The sequence below is a fragment of the Phoca vitulina genome, unplaced genomic scaffold, assembly GCF_004348235.1.
Source record: "Phoca vitulina isolate PV1807 unplaced genomic scaffold, GSC_HSeal_1.0 scaffold4, whole genome shotgun sequence".
Taxonomy (NCBI): domain Eukaryota; kingdom Metazoa; phylum Chordata; class Mammalia; order Carnivora; family Phocidae; genus Phoca; species Phoca vitulina.
Genome location: NW_022589707.1, coordinates 11,290,396 through 11,309,922, shown reverse-complemented (window position 1 = coordinate 11,309,922; position 19,527 = coordinate 11,290,396). Strand labels below are relative to the sequence as shown.

Genomic DNA, 19,527 nt, shown 5'->3' with positions numbered 1-19,527 from the left:
AAACTTTTCAGATACTTATTATCACACCATTTCTGTGAGACAGGGATTCAGGAGTGGCTTTGCTGGATGCTTCTATCTAAGGTCTCTCAAAAGAGTGCTGTGAAGGCATTGGTCAGGCTATGGTCTCATCTGAAGGCCTGAGGAAGGATCCACTTTTAATCTCACTTACATAATTGTTAACAAAATTCAGTTCTTCAGAGGCTTTTGGGCTAAAGACCTTAGTCCCTTATTGGCTGTTGGCCTTCAATATCCTATCCAAAAAGTCGTTGACAAATTCAGTGGTGTCAAGTTTTGTCCTATGTTTTTTCCTAAGACTTTTATCCTTTTAGGTCTTACATTTAGGTCCTTAATATATTTTGAGTTAATTTTTTGTATTTGGTGTTAGGTAAGTGTCCAATTTCATTCCTTTGCAAGTGGATATCCAGTTTTCTGAGCACCATCTGTTGATGTAATAATGTAGAATATTCTTTAATTGTGTATAAAAATGCAATTGATTTTTTTGTGTTGACTTTGTATCCTACTACATTGCTGATTTAATTTATTAGTTCAAACAGGTTTTTTGTGGAATCTTTAGGGTTTTTAAAATATAAGATCATGTCATCTACAGAGATCATTTTCTTACTTTCCCATTTCAATGACTTTTATTCAGTTTTCATGCTTAGTTGCTCTGGCTAGAACTTCCAGTATTGTGTTGAATAGAAGTGATAAAAACAGACATCCTTGCCTTGTTCCTGATCTTAAAGGAAATGCTTTCAGCCTTCACCATGAACATAATGTTAGCTGTTGATTTTTCGTACATGACTTTTCTTGTGTTGAGGTAGTTTCCTTGTATGCCTTGTTTGTTGGGATTTTTTAATGGTGAAAGAGTGTTGAATTTTGTAAAATGCCTTTTCTGCATCAATTGAGATGATCATGTGGCGTTTTTTCCTTCATTCTGTTGATGTGGTGTTTTACATTGATCAACTTGGTATGTTGAGCCATCCTTGCATTCCAGGAATAAATCCTCTTTGGTCATTGTGTACAGTCCTTTTAATATGCTACTGAATTTAATTTGCTGGTATTTTGTTGAGGATTTTTTTGCATTAATGTCATAAGAGATGCTGGTCTTTAATTTTTTTTTTTTTTTTTTTTGTAGTGTTTGTTTGGCTTTAGTAGTAGAATAATGCTGGCCTCATAGAATTAGGACGGGTTCCCTCCTCTTTGGTTTTTTTTAAAAAGTTTGAGGACTGGTATTAGTTCTTTAAATGTTTGGTAGAATTCTCCCAGAAAGCCATCAGGTCTAGGGTTTGTTGTGGGGAGGTTTTTGATTTACTGATTCAGTCTCCTTACTAGTTACTCATCTGTTCATATTTTCTATCTCTTTGTAATATAGTCTTGCTAGGTTTTGTGTTTCTAGGAATTTGTTCTTTCATCTAGGTTATCTAATTTGTTGGTACATAATTTCAATAATAAGTCTTAATAAATTTTAAAAGATAGCTGTCTTACAAAGTATCTTCTCTGATCACAACAGGATGAAACTGCATTAATAACTGCTTTTTTTCTTTAAATGTATTAGTCTCTTAAATTATATGGAAAACAAAAAGTGTTCTTTAAAACCATTGTTACAAAAATATACTAGCTTTTATAATTGCCTGTGTTGTTACCTTGAAATCTTTATTTCTCTCTACAGATTCAAGTTAGTGTCCAGTGTCTTTTCATTTCACCTTGCAGGACTCCCTTGAACATTTCCAACAGGATGTGCCTAGTGGTCACAAACAAAAACTGAGGGAGTTCATCTAGGAATGTCTTAATTTTTTCCTAATTTTTGAAGGACAATAATGCCATTTTTTAAAGCACTTTGAATATGTTGGTGCACTATCTTCTGACCTCCAAAGTTTCTGATAAGAAATCTAATAATTTTTTTTTTAAGATTTTATTTACTTATTTGACAGAGAGACAGCAAGAGCAGGAACACAAGCAGGGGAGTGGGAGAGGGAGAAGCAGGCTTCCTGCTGAGCAGGGAGCCCGATGCAGGGCTTGATCCCAGCACCCTGGGATCATGACCTGAGCCGAAGGCAGACGCTTAACAACTGAGCCACCCAGATGCCCCTCATTTTTTTTTTTTTTTTTTGAGATTTATTTATCTTAGAAGGACAGAGCTTGCGAGAGGAGGGGCAGAGGGAAAGAATCTTCAGGCGGACTCTGTGCCAAGCATGGAGCCTGATGCAGAGCTCAATCTCGACTCTGAGATCATGACTTGAGCTGAAACCAAGAGTCAGGCTTAACCAACTGAGCCACGCTGGTGCCCCGAGAAATCTATAATCTTATTGAGGATTCTTACATGTAACAATTTGCTTTTCTCTTGCTACTTTCAAGATTCTCTTTATCTTTGAAAGTTTGATTATAATGTATCTCCTCATAGGTTTTTGAGTTCATCTTACTTGGGAGTTCATTGAGCTTCTTGGATGTTTACATTCATGTCTTTCATCAAATTTAGGGAGTTTTCAGACATTTTTTCTTCACTTATTGGCATTTCTGGATTGCTGGTTTCTCCAGTTCTTTAACGCTGGGATGTATGAGGCAAAAACAAAACACAGGATCTACTCACCATCCTGCTGCCCCTCTGCTCTACCCCTCACTGGTCTGCCTTCTTTCCACTTTTTAGAGCCTCTTATGTTTAATTTCTATATAATACCCAGGGGTTTATTTGTACTTAGAGGAATAGAAAAATACTTCCTGGAACTGGAAGTCTCAAGATAGTTTTATGTCCACATATATACTGTCTTTGATGTGTTAAATATTGATTTTAAATATGATTCTGTTATTTAGATAAAAAACAAGAAAAAACACCTGAAAACAAAGAAGGAAAGAAATTCTACCATAGCAAGTCATCAAAACACCAGAGAAGAGCAAGAGGTATGCATTGATCTGGTTATTAACAGTTTTTGAAAAAAATGGTTGCAGGAGAATGGCAAGTCATTTCTTGTTACAATTCCTATGCCCTAATTGTTTTCCCCAGGAAAAGTTAATGATTACAACTTTGCTCATATTATTTGCTATTTATAAAAACACAAAAGAACCTTGATAGATGAGAGGTGGGTTTTATTAAGGTACTGTATTTAAATTGTACTTAGTTTACTCTGAAAAGTATTTGAAGCATCTTACAAAGATACGTCTAGGATAGAAATTAAAACTAAGAAAGCTAATTAAAATGAAGAAAAATTAAATGGCCGTACAAAAATGTGAGAAGAGATGCTGCTGCGATACTGACTTCCATCATGATAGCATGAGGACCTATACAATCCCACTCCCGAAAAAAAAATTGGCCCCCCCCCCCCCCCCCACACACACACAACCATTTAAAGGTTCTGGAAATTGTCCTAAGGGCAGACAGCAAATGAAAAAAACATCTATCTGTGAAAATCTACTAAAACTTGGTAAAAAGAAAACAGCAAGAGCCTGTGGTATTTGAATCAAGATCCGCGCCCCCCCCAATCCAGTGAGACTGAAACTCCACTCCTGACTAGTGTGGCCAAGAACACAGGGCCCCCTCTCTCCACAGATGCTATCTTCCCAAGGAGGGCAGGGCATCAGTATTTCCTAGGCTGCCTCCAGGTCCCTGTTGTTGGGGCGAAGTTCCAGGTGAGTGCAGCCAAGAGGTGGGGGCTCCTTTCTTCTACCCAGGCCCCATTCGTGAGACAGAGATTCTGCCGGGAATGCTACATGACCTATTTTGGCCCCAACTGCCCTTGCCCTAGCTTGTAAAATGGGGATTCCACCCCAAAGAGGCCAAGAGAGAAGGCCTGAGGCTACTGCCCTCTTTCCACCTACAGCTCAGCTCCTGAAGTGGGTGTCACTGAGAGAAGAGGGCCATTGTCCCCACCCCCAGCTCCAGAGACACTCAGGTCAGAAATTCTGCCTTTGGGGAGAACCAGACAAAAACAGATAGCTTTTTTTTTTTTAAGAACTTTTTATTTTGAAAGAATTACATAGTCACAGGAAGTTGTAAAGAAATGTATGTACAGGAGCTCTCCTGCATCCTGTACTTCTCCTCCAGTGTTACCATCCTGCATACATTATACCATATCGATGCCATGAAACTGATGCAGAGCTTATTCACACTTTACCAGTATGCATGCACTCATTTGTGTGCAGTATTCCTCATAAATTTTTAATTCCAGTTGAGTACACTGTTAAGAGTAATATTGCATATTTTTACAATGATACCTTATTTTTGTTTGTAAATTGTGCAGTCTAAGCAACATGGGTATGCTTGGGAGAGGGTCAAGATTATAAAAAATTTGGGGAAACTAATCAATTTCAGTGTGTTAAGGCATTTACAGAACCCAATAACCAAAGTAGATTTTGTTTGGAGGGATTATTTTTAAGTGTTTTGTATGTAGATTTTGTGAGACACATACTTACTTCTCATAAACATATCCACAGAGTGGTTTTTTCATGTAAAATATAATAAATTCCTTTATATTAAATGTTTATATATTTTTCCCTTCCTTGATTGGAGCTTCAAATTTTTTATGAAATCATAATCTATATTTAATGTTGGATTTTCCACTTGGAAAACAATCATTTGGTCATTTGAAAAGGCTGCACACATTATAAGTATGCTTATAAACTAATAGGAGTTCTTAGCCATTGATCTTGAAACTTATTTTCTAATCTTGGGCAAAAAAAGTGAACAGTATCATCTTAACTGAGTTCAATGCCTGAGGACAACTTAAATTCATGCTCTGAACTATTTCTTATTTTAATTGTTTGTAAGACATCCATATATCCCAAAAATATTTTTAAGTTATTTTAAAGTATCTTAGTTAACTTTATTTCCTACCGGACATGCTCAATAATTGATTTGGAAGACTTTCAGCAAAAACAAGTATAGATTACCGTGGTTAGAATTAGGAGATCATGTTCAAAAGGACATTGGCCTGGTGATTTTCAATAGGATGAATGTAATAGTTTATTGTGGCTTACAGCATCATTTCAATCAAGGAAAGAGGGCTAAAAATGACTGAGTTCATCAAATCAGGTCTTATCACAAGTGAATTTCTCCAGCCTAATTTTACCTCTTGTCTCTCCAAATTCTAGTGATTATATAATGTTACTTTTAACTTTGTATAATTTTTTATAGAATATTTCCTTTCTCTGTGCCTTCAAGTTTTGATTTTTTATAATTTCATTTTCGTAATGATTATATCAAATTTTTTGCTCCCAAATTTATCTACAAAGAAGGGAATTTTAGTTTTTAACTCTATTTCATAGTCCACGTTTTTTTCATAGCCCACTTTTCATCATGAGTTGATATGCATAACATGTTGGCAAAAAAATGTTGACATTTGCAATATTTTTTTCCTTTCCATTGCCCTTTTGGAAATTTCTTTATAATATTCACATACCACAGATGCAGAAACAAAAGTTTGGTAACAAACTAACTTTTTAAACAAAGTTTGGTCACATGATTTGTAGACTATTCAGGATTTGTTGTCATAAATTCTACAATGTTTTATGTCTCATTTAGTCTAGCTGGGTCATTATTGACAACTTCTTTTTCAAGGTAGAAAGCAATGTGTATGCTCTTACTCTGGACTTTGACAAGCTATGAGAAAATATTTTTCATCTTTTTTATTTAAGTATAGTTTTGTAATCAGTTATACATTTTCACACAATTTTATGTATTTTTACTCATTTCATATTCTTACCTTCCTACATCTTTATTCTCATTTAAATGAGATTGTAAGCATACATTTTTTTGTCTCTTTCTCATTGTCTCATTCTCAAATTCTATATGAAGTAAAAAAAATTTTTTAACTCCCTTTAGTAGTGCCAAAATATCAATATTTTCTTCTTCTCATTGCTGCAGGAGAAAAGTAGTGTTATGAAAGGCATTAGGAGGTTCTGATTTAAGAGAGATTTTTGTCTACTCTAAACCTATGATGATAAAATGAGAAATGTTGAAAACTATACCAAGGATGATATATACCGCATTTTCATGTTTATAACATAGTATTGTTTTCCTTTTGGTTCTGTGTTCCATTAGGCATGTGATAAAGGACATTTAGTGCAAAGACACAGAGAATCAAATTCTGATGTGAAAGGTAATGTTCTGCTTCTACCCTCCCTAAACAATTCATTCATTCAATGAACACTTTCTGTGCCACATCTTTGAGGTTTCCAGCGTGCCTGGTGCTAGGGATATTAAGAAGTATACTATACCATTTCTTACTCTCAGGAGCTCATCTTTTAATAGGGGGAGAAAAACAAATTAAGTGCAGTGTTACAGGTGCAATGCCAGTAGTCTAGACTGGGTTCCTAGAGAGCACGAGGAAGGAGTGGTCAACTACACTGGAGGGTTGGAGTGAGTGGTTCATGGACTTGATGCAGATCTCTGATTTGAGAGGTTTTTCCCCAAACAATATAGGGATTTTATGTTTTAGAAACCATCTTGGTCCTCTCGTTTCTTAATAGAGGATGAGCCCAGGAGAACAAAATTGTGGACTATTCATTTGCTTCTACTGGAATCTGCTAAGTTGGATATGAATTTGACTCTCTATTTGCGTTACTCCCATCCAAGTACAAACCAGGCCCAACTCTGCTTAGCTTCCGAGATCAGATGAGATCGGGCGCATTCAGGGTGGGATGGCCATAACTCTACTTGCTATACTATAAACTATACATTTATACCACACTTATTTCCAAAAAAGGATTTGAGATAACCTAATTAAAATATATATATACACATGTATATATATCCATTTAGTTTATGATCTAGCAGGCTAACTAGAAATAGAAATGGGAACAAGAACCACACCAAGGAAAGAGGAAAATTCTATTATAACTAATATGGTTAATTGACTTGAAATTTAACTACTTTCTCATAGTGATCATACAAGAAAATCACTTTTTATATATAACTTTAATATATTCTTCTGTTGAAAATTTAATATCAAAAATCAGAACTGAAAAGCATTTTAGACCTTTTTCTACGTCTGAGCACATATACTCCATGTTAATCACAGAATGTTCATGTTGTTTTGCAGCCTACATTTTCATTTAAAATTACAGTATATTATAAACTTCTTTACATATGTTATTAAATGGTGGCAAAGTATTCCATTGTATTAGTGAACCTTAAATTTAGCTACCTCCATTGTTAATTTTGCTTATTTTCTGTTACAATAATGAATACCTTATAACTCTATTTGTGTATATTCTTATTTATGATAGATTCCTAGAAAGGAATTGCTGACCCAAAGGGTATGAACATTTTTAAGACTTTTACAATAAAGAGCAAAAATGCAACAAAAATTCATATTTGAGAACTGTTTGTATTAATTTATTGAGCTAAACTACATGTTATTTTCTAGCCTTTTTTGTTTAGAAAAATAAAAAATATGAAGTGTAAAAGACTCAAATATTTTCATGCTACTAATGATCTTTTATCATATTTTCTAGATATAAAGCCAAATGTATCAGATGATTGTATATTTGATTATTTCAGAAGACCATTCCCTAATCAAGGTTTGGGTGAGTAAACTAGGACAGTAATGAGTGCTCACAAATCATCTGAATGTGAGTTATTTAACCATATGTATCTGATCAAGATTTACATGTAAGAAACTAGATTATCTAAAAAACCAATAGCCAAGGAGAAATTCACCTTCCCAGAAATTTGTGAATCTCAAATTTTTATTTTTCTCTCTAGCTCTAGAGAAGCCAGTAGAATTTCATCATATGTCAAATTGCTTTCTTGTAATTTTTACCTAGTCAAAAATAAAAAAATACTCACCTCATTGTCTAATCTCTTCACTCCCATCTCATGAATCCTAAAGAGGAGAGAAGCCCTTGAGAGTCCTCTAGCCTCACCTATTCATTCCAGGATCCAGCTTCATCCAGCCTTTGATTCACTACACTTGGTGACAAGTAGTTTACCCAATTGCCATACAGTTCATTCCATTGCTAGAGAGCTGTAGCATTGAAAATGTTCTTTTTATGTTAAGCTAAAAACATGTGTCCCTGTAAAGTTCATCCACCTCTTTAATTACACAAAACAAAAAGTGGAATAACCTTAAAGGTAAATATTTCTGACAGACTCATTTTCCCTGATTCTCCTTGAAAAATGAGAACAAATGTAATGCCTCTTCCAAGATAGTATTTTTTTAAAGCTATCCTGTATTTCCCTGAAACTTTCCTTCCATTCTTTCAGCCATCCACAATACAGCATGATTCAAGTCCTTTTCCACCCGATTTTATTCTTTCCTGTCACTGTTCAAGCTTGAATGAAACTGAACACAGTATTACAGATGTCAGCTTGTAAGTGTACAATAAATCATCACTCTCATTTGCTTCTTTCTAGATACTAGTTTTCCATTAATGCAGCCTAAGGTTGCATTTGTTCTTTTGGAAACTATCCTAAAGTATTGATAAATTCGATTTGTGTATACTCAAACCTATAAGGTTTTGTTTTCATTGTGTTGCTGCTTAGTGTCTCCTCCATCTTCTGCTGCTTCAGTTGGTATTTTGGTTCAGTGTCCTGGGCCTTAAATTTATTCTTGCTAAATTAAATCATCTTAGATTCAGCCTTTCATGAACTCTTGATCTTGAGTATGTCCTGTTGTTGTACTCTCTCTCTATTTACATGTATGCGTATACAGATGGACATGTCTATAGATACATCTGACCTCTTGTCAAAGCTTTAGACTTATATTTAACTATCTCTTAAACATCTCCAGAGAGATGTCCCACATATCCAAATTCAAGTTCATCTAATTCTACACTAAGTGCTGTTCCTCTTGTATTCTCCATAACCTTGGTAGCAGTACTATCTATATAACCACCCGTTTCAAGCTAGAAACATGACAGTTACCCTTTTTTCTCCTTTCATTTCCATCCCTCAGATTCCGTCAGCCACTGAATCCAGTGATTTTTGCCTCAGAATCTCTTTATCTCCATTTTAACTGTCATCATTCTTTTCAGACTCTTATCACCTGTTTACGAGATTTCTAATTGGCTTCCTTGCCACCAATATTGTCTTCCTAATTCCACTTTTCATACTACCATAAAAGTCATCAAAAACACCAATCAGATTATGTAAAACAACGACCTAAAGACTTTCACTAATTCCTAGTTTCCTAGCAGGGTTTGAAGTTGGCACAGTCCTAAGATTTAAAAAAAAAAAAAAATTAAAAAGAGAAAGCCTACAAAAATTTAACTCTTACTTTTGAAATAATTTCAAGGATAGTATGAAGAACTCTACCTAATATTTCCCCCAATCCATTTTTTTGCAGACATCATGTGTCTTTATTCCTTAACAACTTCAACATATATTTTCCGAGAACAAGAACACTGTCTTACATTAAAATCAGGAAATTCAACTTTGATACAATACAAAATGTAGCAATAATGTCCTTTACAGCAAAAATCGCATTTATTAAGATTTTTTTTTTATTATTATTTGAGAGAGAGAGCAAGCAAGTGCACAAGGAGGGGATAGGGGTAAAGAGAGAGGGAGAAGCAGACTCCCTGCTGAGCAGGGAGCCCAATGTGGGACTTGATCCCAGGACCCTGGGATCATGACCTGAGCTGAAGGCAGACGCTTAACCAACTGACCCACCCAGGCGCCCCAAAAATCACATTTAAATGCCACATCCCTTTATTCTCTTTCAGTTTGAAATAGCCGCTTAGCCTTTCTTTGTCATGCACAGCCCTGGCATTTTTGAAGATCATGAGCTTGTTGTCTTATAGAATGTTTGGTTTTAAAGTTTTAATGCACGCGAGAATTACCTGGGAAGTTTATGGAAACCCCAGCTTCTGATTCTGAGCTGGTCTTTGTAGTCAACCCCTGAATCTACATTTTTTATAAGGTACTTAAGATAACTCAGATGTTGGCTGGGGCACCTGGGTGGCTCAGTTGTTAAGCGTCTGCCTGGGTCATGATCCCAGGGTCCTGGGATGGAGCCCCGCATTGGGCTCCCTGCTCTGCGGGAAGCCTGCTTCTCCCTCTCCTTCTGCCTCTGCTTGTGTTCCCTCTCTCGTTGTGTTTCTCTCTGTCAAATAATAAAATCTTTAAAAAAATTTTTTAAAAAAGATAATTCTGATGTTGGCAATTTGCAGACCATACTTAGTAACTCACCTCTTCGGGAGCTATCCTGAGAGATGGTGAAAGGCCAAACAGTTAGGACCTAGCCCATCAAACCCTTCTTCATCCACATAGCTTTCTCTCTTTCGATAATCTGTTTAAAAGAAAAAGATTTTTTGACAACCACTTGCTACAGCATAGAAACCCAAGTTATATAACATGATGTACAAGACTTCCAATGAACTGGCTCCTGACTACCTCTCCAGTCTTACCTCTTGCCATTCTCTGCCTTTTACTTTAGACCTCAGCAAAGATGATCTTGTGGCCTCAGAATGTATGTCTTACCACACTATGCCTTTGCTCCTGCTGTCTTCTCTGCCTGAAACATAATTCTCCCTCTCTTTAACTAGAATAGCTACTCATCATTTAAGGAGTAGGTATTGAATTTTAGTAAGATTCATATACAGCTCATTTCAAGAAGAGTTAGTTAGAGTGATAATGATATGCACAAACTGCTCTGATTGTTCAGAGAACAGGATCAAATCCAGCCTGGAAATCTCGGGGAATGTTTTCTTGAAGGAATTGATCCTTAAATTATGATGCAGCCTTAAATGACAAAATTGGGCACTTAGCAGAGAGCAGAGAGTCACTTCCTTGAATTCTTAAAAAAAAAATTTTTTTTTCTGTCAGTGGTTTTGTGATCTTATATGTAAATTCTTTCCTTACTTGAGATACAATATGTCTGGGACTAGAAATAACTCATTCAGAGCCTTTTGACTTCTGTCATCTCTTACTAATATTTATTCTCCCCTTTCTACAGAGAAGAAAACTCTATTTGATAGAAAGACAGAAGCAACTTAAGAGCTGAGGGATTCTGCTCTTTGTCATCCATCAGGATGATTATTATTAAAATAATCCCAGCAGAACAGATTTAAACATTCTGTGATATATATTCATTCTGAATATAGCTAAGTAAAATTTACATCTTGTTGTCAATATTTATTCATATCTTAACTTGGTATTTTAACCTTCCTGACACTGTTCTTCTATGTCTCAACCACGCTCTTACCAGTCTTTGTTATATAATCTCCTTATCATGTTTGTTCATGTTCTTTTAAAAATCTGATGGTTATCTGCTTCCCAGAAGGCTCAAGTTATACTGTCAGGGATTGTGCTAGATACTAGGATACAGTGGAAATATAGTCTATTCTCAGTAAATAGAAAGAGTGACAAGTAAAGAGACAACAGAAATATAATGGGATCAATGCTACCTGCTGTGTTATGGGATTATACAGGAGTTGTTTGGGGATAGGGGAGTACCAGAGAAATTACCTCAAGAAAGGCAACTGTTAGGATTCCAGGGGCCAAATTTTTTTTTTTTACCAAGATCTGAATCTATTAAGAATTAAGACAAAAAGACAAAATACTAGCAAACTGAATCCCACAACCTATTCAAGGATTGTGCACAATGACCAAACAGAATTTATCCCAGAAATGCAAGATTGATTTAACACATGAGAAAAGTAAACAATGTAGACTTCCAGGGAAGATGGTGGAGTAGGAGGATCCTATGATCACCTCATCCCGTGGATACAACTAGATAACACCTGCATCAGAAAACGACCCAAAGACTGGCAGAACAGACTCCTCATAGCTAAATGTAGAGAAGAGGACACATCCTTGTCCTACCCCACAAGAGGAGGGTAGGAAGGGCAGAGATGAGGTTGGGAGCTAAATAGACTGGTGGGACTATTTGCTATAGGGAGGAGTGCCACGAGTGTGGAAAGGAAAGAGTACCAGACCCTCACACCAAGCACCCCAGGCCTGGAGAACTTGCAAGAAAACAAGAGGGGCATAATTTTGAGAGTTCTTACAATCAGCAGGGCCTAATACCTGGAACTTTAAAAATCAGTGGGCTTAACTCTGGGAGAGCCAGGTGGGCAACAGGAAACTTCAGTCCTTAAAGAAACCCCACCCTTACAGAAACAGCACAACAAACAGCCCCACTGAGCTACAGCATGAAAACAGCAGTTTGAAAAACACATGGGGTATTCAGGAGGGAGATTTGTTTACTTACCTCAGAGCATGTGCTAGAGGGACAGGGATCTTTGGGATACTTCTCCAGGAATGAAAGAGCTGGCAGGTGCCATTTCCCTACCCCACCCCTCAGCCTAGACACATGGACGCCTGTGGGAAACAGTACAGTGCCAACACTCATGACCTAACTTCCTAACACTGTGCCCCACCCCACATTCTCCTTCAGACACAACCCTCCAAGCAGGCCTTAGCTCCAAGTCGTCTCCTACAGCAGACCTGCACAAACCTTGGTAACACCACGTGAACTGCCCCTCCAATATACCATTGGCAGGAACCCACCTAAAGCAGTTCCACAGGCCTGAAAGGGTACATGCAGCTATGACAGAGACCAGCACCACTCCAAAGTGACTCCTGCACACACCAGTCCACCTGCAGCCCTACCAGTGGGCTGGGACAGACATGTAGTCTGACAACAGGCCCCACCCACCAACCAGAGCTTCTCAGACAACGACACAGGATAAGTGTCCAGCAGTTTGGTACTATAGTATCTCTGGCAAATGCCTGGTGTGACTCCAACTCAAGCCCAAAGCAGTCCCAGACTAGCACACTAACAACACAGGATCAAAACCCTACCCACAACAGGCAAAAAGAGACAATGCAGGTGACTGGACTGGAGGCAAAAGTGGCTCAACCATAATAGTAGGGTGCACAAAATACAAAAGATGAGACACCCCTTAATTACCAGGTTCTGGTGAACAGGGGACATTGCATTACAGGGCACCACAGAACCTCTTCTTCATAGGCCACTACTTTGAAGAACAGGAGACGTAGCTGACTTTCCTAACACCTAGAAACAGACACTGAGAAATATGTTCCAAATGAAAGAAAAGGACAAAATCACAGCAAGAGAACTAAACAAAATGGAGATAAGTAAATGCTTGATAGAGAATTTAAAGTAATGTAATCACAAAGATACTCACTGGACTTACGAAAAGAATGGAGGACCTCAGTGATACCGTCAACAAAGAGACAGAAAACCAATCAGAGATGAAGAACTCAGTAACTGAAATTAAAAATACTTATTGGGGTCATGTAGTTGGAATAAATACTAGACTAGAGGAAAAAGAACGGATCAGTAACCTGGAGAACGGTAATGGAAAGCAGTCAAGCTGAACAGGAGAGAAAAACATAATAAAAATCGAACTTAGACTGAGAACTCAGCGACACCATCAGGTATAATGACATTTGCTTTATAAGGATCCATGAAGGACAAGAGTGAGAAATGGGAGCAGAAAATATATTTGAAGAAATAGCTGAAAACTTCCCAAATCTGGAGAAGGAAACAGAAATCCAGATCCAGGAGGCACAGAAAGACCCCAACAAAATCAACCCAAGGCGGTCCACACCAAGAGACACAGTAATTAAAACTGCAAAAAGTAGTGATAAGAGAATGTTAAAAAGTAGCTAGAGAAAAGAAAACAGTTACATACAAAGGAAACCCCATAAGGCTATCAGCTGATTTTTCAGCAGGAATTTTGCAGGACAGAAGAGATTGTCATGATATATTCAAAGTGCTAAGAGGAAAAAAATAATACTCTGGCAGCCAATAATACTCTACCCAGCAAGGCCATCATTCAGAATAGAGGGAGAGATAAAGAGTTTCCCAAATAAAAGTTAAAGGAATACATGACCCCAAAGCCAGCCGTACAAGAAGTGTTAAAGGGGAGTCTTTGAGGGAAAGGAAAGACCATAAGCAGGAGTAAGAAAAGTAGGAAGCACAAAAGCAATAAAATTGTATCTAAAAAAATCAGTCAAGGATTTCACTAAATAAAAGAATGTAAAATATGACACCATATACCTAAAATGGGGGAGGAGTAAAGAATGAGTTCATAATTAAGCAACCATCAATTTAATATAGACTGCTATATATATGTTTTATACAAAACGGTAACCACAAATAAAAAAAATTGTGATAACACAAAAAATAAAGAGAACGGAATCCAGGTATGTCACTAAAGAAAGCCAACAAACCATGTGAGAGGAGAGTCAGATAAGAAAGGAACAGAGAAGAACTACAAAATCAACCATAAAACAAGTAACAAAATGGCTATAAGTACATACCTATCAATAATCACTTTGAGTGTAAATGGACTATATGCTCCAATCAAAAGACATAGGGTGAGGGGGTATAGCTCAGTGGTAGAGCATTTGACTGCAAAAGACATAGGGTGACAGAATGAATAAAAAAGAAGACCCATCTATATGCTGCCTACAAGAGACTCATTTAGACCTAAAGACATGTGTACATTGAAAGCGAAGGAATGGAAAAACATTTATCATGCCAATGAGAAAAGAAAGCTGGGTAGCAATACTGACATCAGAAAAAATGGACTTCAAAACAAAGACTGTAACAAGAGACAAAGAAGGACACTACAGGGGCACCTGGGTGGCTCAGTCGTTAAGTGTCTGCCTTCGGCTCAGGTCATGATCCCAGGGTTCTAGGATCGAGTCCCACATCAGGCTCCCTGCTCGGCGGGAAGCCCGCTTCTCCCTCTCCCACTCCCCCGGCTTGTGTTCCTGCTCTCGCTATCTGCTATCTCTCTGTCAAATAAATAAATAAATAAATAAATAAAAAGGAGGACACTACATAATCATCAAGGGAACAGTCCAACAAGAAGTTATAATATTTATAAATAGTTATACACACAACATGGGAGTACCTAAATACATAAAGCAGCTAGTAACAAAGTAATCAATAGTAATACAATAATAGTGGGGGGCTTGAACACCCCACTTACATCAATGGATAGATCATTCAAACAGAAAATCAACAAAAACACAGTGGCTGTGAGTGACACATTGGACCAGATGGATCTAACAGATATATGCAGAACATTGCATCCTAAAACAGCGGAATACACATTTGACAAAGTACAACATCCATTCATTATAAAAGCCTTCAACAAAGTAGGTTTAGAGGAAACACACCTCAACATAATAAAGGCCATATATTTAAAAACCCAGAGGTAACATCATACTTAATGGTGAAAAACTGAGAGCTTTTCCCCTAAGATCAGGAACAAGACAAGGATGTCCACTCATATCACTTTTATTCAACATAGTACTGGAAGTCCTAGCAATCAGACAACAAAAGAAGTAAAATGCATCCAAATTTGTAAGGAAGAAATAAAACTTTCACTATTTGCAAATGACATGATGCTATATATAGAAGACCCTAAAGACTCCACCAAAAAACTGCTAAAACTGATTAGTGAATTCAGTAAGGTCACAGGATACAAAAGCAATATACAGAAATTTGTTGTATTTCTATACACTAATAAAGCAACAAAAGAGAAATTAAAACAATCCCACTTACAATTTCACCAAAAATAATAGAAAGCCTAGGAATAAGCTTAACCAAGGAGGTAAAAGACCTGTATTCTGAAAACTATAAAACACTGATGAAAGAAATTGAAGATAACACAAATGGAAAGATATTCCATGCTCATGGATTGGGAGAGAAAATATGGTTAAAATGTCTATACTACCCAAAGCAATCTACCGATTTGATGTAATTCCTATCAAAATACTAACAGCATTTTTTTATAGAACTAGATCAAATAACACTAAAATCTGTGCAGAACCACAAAAGACCCTGAATAGCCAAAGTAATCTTGAAAAAGAAGAACAAAAGTAGAGGTATCACAGTCCCAGATTTCAAGATATACTACAAAACTGTAGGAATCAAAACAGTACAATACGGGCACAAAAATAGACACACAGATCAGAAGAGAGCGCCCTGAAATAAACCCCCAATTCTTTGGTCAGTTAATCTTTGACAAAGGAGGCAAGAATATGCAATGAGAAAAAGACAGTCTCTTCAACAACTGGTGAGGAGAAAAGTTGACAGCTACAGGCAAAAGAATGAAACTGGACCACTTTCTTACAACATACAGAAAAATAAACTCCAAATGGATTAAGGACTTAAATGTGAGACCTGAAACCATAAAAAGCGTACACTAAGAGAGCATAGGCATTGGCTGTGGCAACATTTTGCTAGATAGGCCTCCTAAGGCAAAGGAAACAAAAGTAAAATAAACTATTGAGACTACATCAAAATAAAAAACATTTGTACAGCAAAGGAAACAATCTGCAAAACTAAAAGACAACCTACCAAATGGGAGAAGATATTTGCAAATGACATAGCTGATAAACGGTTAGTATCTAGAATATATAAAGACCTGATACAACTCAACACCCAAAAAACAAATAATCCAATTAAAAATGGGCAGAAGACATGAACAGACATTTCTCCAAAGACATACAGATGGCCACTGACACATGAAAAGAGGCTCAACATCACTCATCATCAGGGAAATGCAACTTAAAACCACAATGAGAGATCACCTCACACTTGTCAGAATGGCTAAAATCAACAATGTAAGAAACAACAGGTGTTGGCAAGAATGTGGAGAAAACAGTGCACCCTCATGCACTGTTGGTGGGAATGCAAGCTGGTGTGGCCACGGTAGAAAATAGTATGGAGATCCTCAAAAAATTAAAAAGAATTACCATATGTTCCAGTAACTTCACTACTGGCTATTTACCCAAAGAATACAAGAACACTAATTTGAAAAGATCTATGCACCCCAATGTTTATTGCAGCATTATTTACAATAGGCAAGATATGGAAGCAACCCAAGCATTCTTCGTAGATGAATGGATACAGAAGATGTGGCATATATGCATAATGGAATATAAACCATAAAAAAGAATGAAATCTTGCCATTTGCAACAACATGGATGGAAGTAGAGGGTATAATGCTAAGCGAAATAAGTCAGAGAAAGACAAATACTATGTGATTTCACTAACGTGGAATTTAAGAAACAAATGAACAAAGAGACAACACAAACTCCTAAAACATAGAGAACTGGTGGTTACCAGAGGAGAGGTGGGTAGGGGAATGGGCCAAATAGGTGAAGGAGATTAAGAATATACTTATCATGAGGAGTACTTAGTAATGTATACAACTGTTGAATTACTATTTGTACACCTGAAACCAATATAACGTGTATGTTAATTACACTGGAATTAAAAACAAAATTTTTAAAAAGAAAACTGTGATTAATATGTTAAGTGCCCTAATGGGACAAGTAACCAACATGGAAAAACAGCGGGCAATATCAGCAAAGATCTGGAAGGCTTTAAGAAAGAATCGAAACGAAATGCTAAAAACCAAAAACACTTAACAGAAATGAAGAATACCTTTGATGCCTCATCAGTAGTAAACTAGAAGTGGTCAAGGAAAGAATCAGTGAGCTTAAGGATAGGTAAGACCAACTTCCCAAACTGAAATGCAAAGAACAAGAAGGAGGAAAACAAACAGAATATGAAAGGTCTGTGGGACAATTTTAGAAGATGTAATATATACACAATTGGGATGCCAGGAGGAGAGGAAAAAGAACAGAACCACAGAAAACAAATATTTGTATTGTTAATGTGTTGTCCAAATATAAACTGTACTTTGCTCATGTATCTGCATGGTTGGCAGTGAAAAGGTAAAATTTGGCACATTTCATTCCATCCATAAACTTCTATCAAAGAAAATGAAAAGATCTTACCAGCTACATGTCTTCACACCTTGTACTAAAAAATAGTGTGACTTGCACCAGTCAGAATGGCTAAAATTAACAAGTCAGGAAAGGACAGATGTTGGCGAGGATGCAGAGAAAGGGGAACCCTCCTACACTGTTGGTGGGAATGCAAGCTGGTGCAGCCACTCTGGGAAACAATATGGAGGTTCCTCAAAAAGTTGAAAATAGAGCTACCCTACGATCCAGCCATTGCACTACAGGGTATTTACCCCAAAGATACAAATGTAGGGATCCGAAGGGGCACATGCACCCCAATGTTTATAGCAGCAATGTCCACAATAGCCAAACTATTGAAAGAGCCTAGATGTCCATCAACAGATGAATGGATATACACACACAATGGAATATTATGCAGCCATCAAGAAAATGAAATTGTGCCATTTGCAACGATGTGGATGGAACTAGAGGGTATTATGCTAAGCAAAATAAGTCAATCAGAGAAAGACAAGTATCATATGATCTCATTGATATGAGGAATTTGAGAAACAAGACAGAGGATCATAGGGGAAGGGAGGGGAAAAATGAAACAAGATGAAACCAGAGAGGGAGACAAACCATAAGAGACTCTTAATCTCAGGAAACAAACTGAGGGCTGCTGGAGTGGAGGGTGGTGGGAGGGATGGGGTGGCTGGGTGATGGACATTGGGGAGGGTATGTGCTATGGTGAGTGCTGTGAATTGTGTAAGACTGATGAATCACAGACCTGTACCCCTGAAACAAATAATATGTTAATTAAAAAAATTTTTTTAATTAATTACTTTTTAAAAATAATGTGATTTGCTATCCTGTGATATTGAAGCTTTCATAATGAAAATTTCTGGTCACTTTTTAGTTTCCTCAAAATTTGCAGAAACACTTAATGAAATTTTTGACTTTATAGAAAGGAAGAAGATCGCTTCCTTAGACCTGGGCCTACGAGATGTCTGTCATTGTTGCCAGCTATAGGCAAGCCATCAAAATGTTAGTCTGCCATTAAATCACATTTTCAACACGTGGGACAAGAAAAATGTCCTCTTAATTTGGAAATACTTTGAAGATTAGAATATAGGGAAGGACCACAGTGAAATAATTTATATGCTGTTTCTCTAAAACTGTTTGAAGATCTCTGAAGAAGCACCAAGGACTGTAGAAAAGGATTCATTGCACCCGAACTATTTGGCATTGTATGTAGGTTATGACAAAAACTCACACAGTGAAAAAGAAAATGACTTTTAGGGGGAAGAAAGACTGCCTCAAAACTCAAAGATATGTCACCAGACAGGGGCAGCCAAATCAAACAGCCATGAAAAACTAATTTATTTGAAATCCACCTTCAGTTTAAGTTCAGATTACCTCTTTGCTTTATAAACATTTTCCCCCGAGAAAGAAGTTTAACATATGGTGATATCCGGTGTGCTTCAAAGGGTCTAAAAACAATGGACATTTCAGATATGCAGAGCCTACACGATGAATTTAAAGATGCAGATGGCCTGAATGCCAAAAAGCTAGTCTACTAAAAGTAAGCTTGGACATTTTTAGAGAGATGGAAACTAATTCCTTACAAGTCCAAACACCTGCTGCTGCTAGTAAGTAAAATCGTACTGCATGCTCGGATCCGTCTGTTGATGGGATCTCTAACTCGATGTCATTGCACTGGACCGCCACCAGGGACCAGTGTAAAGTGGGCTTGATTAAAGGAGACCAGCAAGTCAGGTCTCTGAACGTGGCAGTGTTACCACTATGTAAAAGAGGAACATCCAAAAGGTACAGGCAGTTCAGAGAAGTAT

At 37.1% G+C, this 19,527-nt stretch overlaps 1 protein-coding gene and 1 long non-coding RNA gene across 3 annotated transcripts in view; one reads left to right on the top strand and one right to left on the bottom strand.

Annotated features, from left to right (window-relative positions):
* Positions 1–19,527, bottom strand: part of LOC116630751 — a 73,168-nt gene that overhangs the window by 28,314 nt on the left and 25,327 nt on the right. For both annotated transcript variants that reach the window (XR_004298997.1, XR_004298996.1), the window contains exon 3: positions 10,124–10,223. This is a non-coding gene — a long non-coding RNA (uncharacterized LOC116630751). The remainder of the gene's footprint in view (positions 1–10,123; positions 10,224–19,527) is intronic.
* The window catches only part of AGBL3 (ATP/GTP binding protein like 3), a 59,854-nt gene that overhangs the window by 28,250 nt on the left and 12,077 nt on the right, over positions 1–19,527 (top strand). The window contains exons 12-14 of the mRNA XM_032401535.1: positions 2,821–2,895; positions 6,032–6,089; positions 7,447–7,518. Coding sequence (XP_032257426.1) covers positions 2,821–2,895; positions 6,032–6,089; positions 7,447–7,518 — 205 coding nt within the window. The remainder of the gene's footprint in view (positions 1–2,820; positions 2,896–6,031; positions 6,090–7,446; positions 7,519–19,527) is intronic.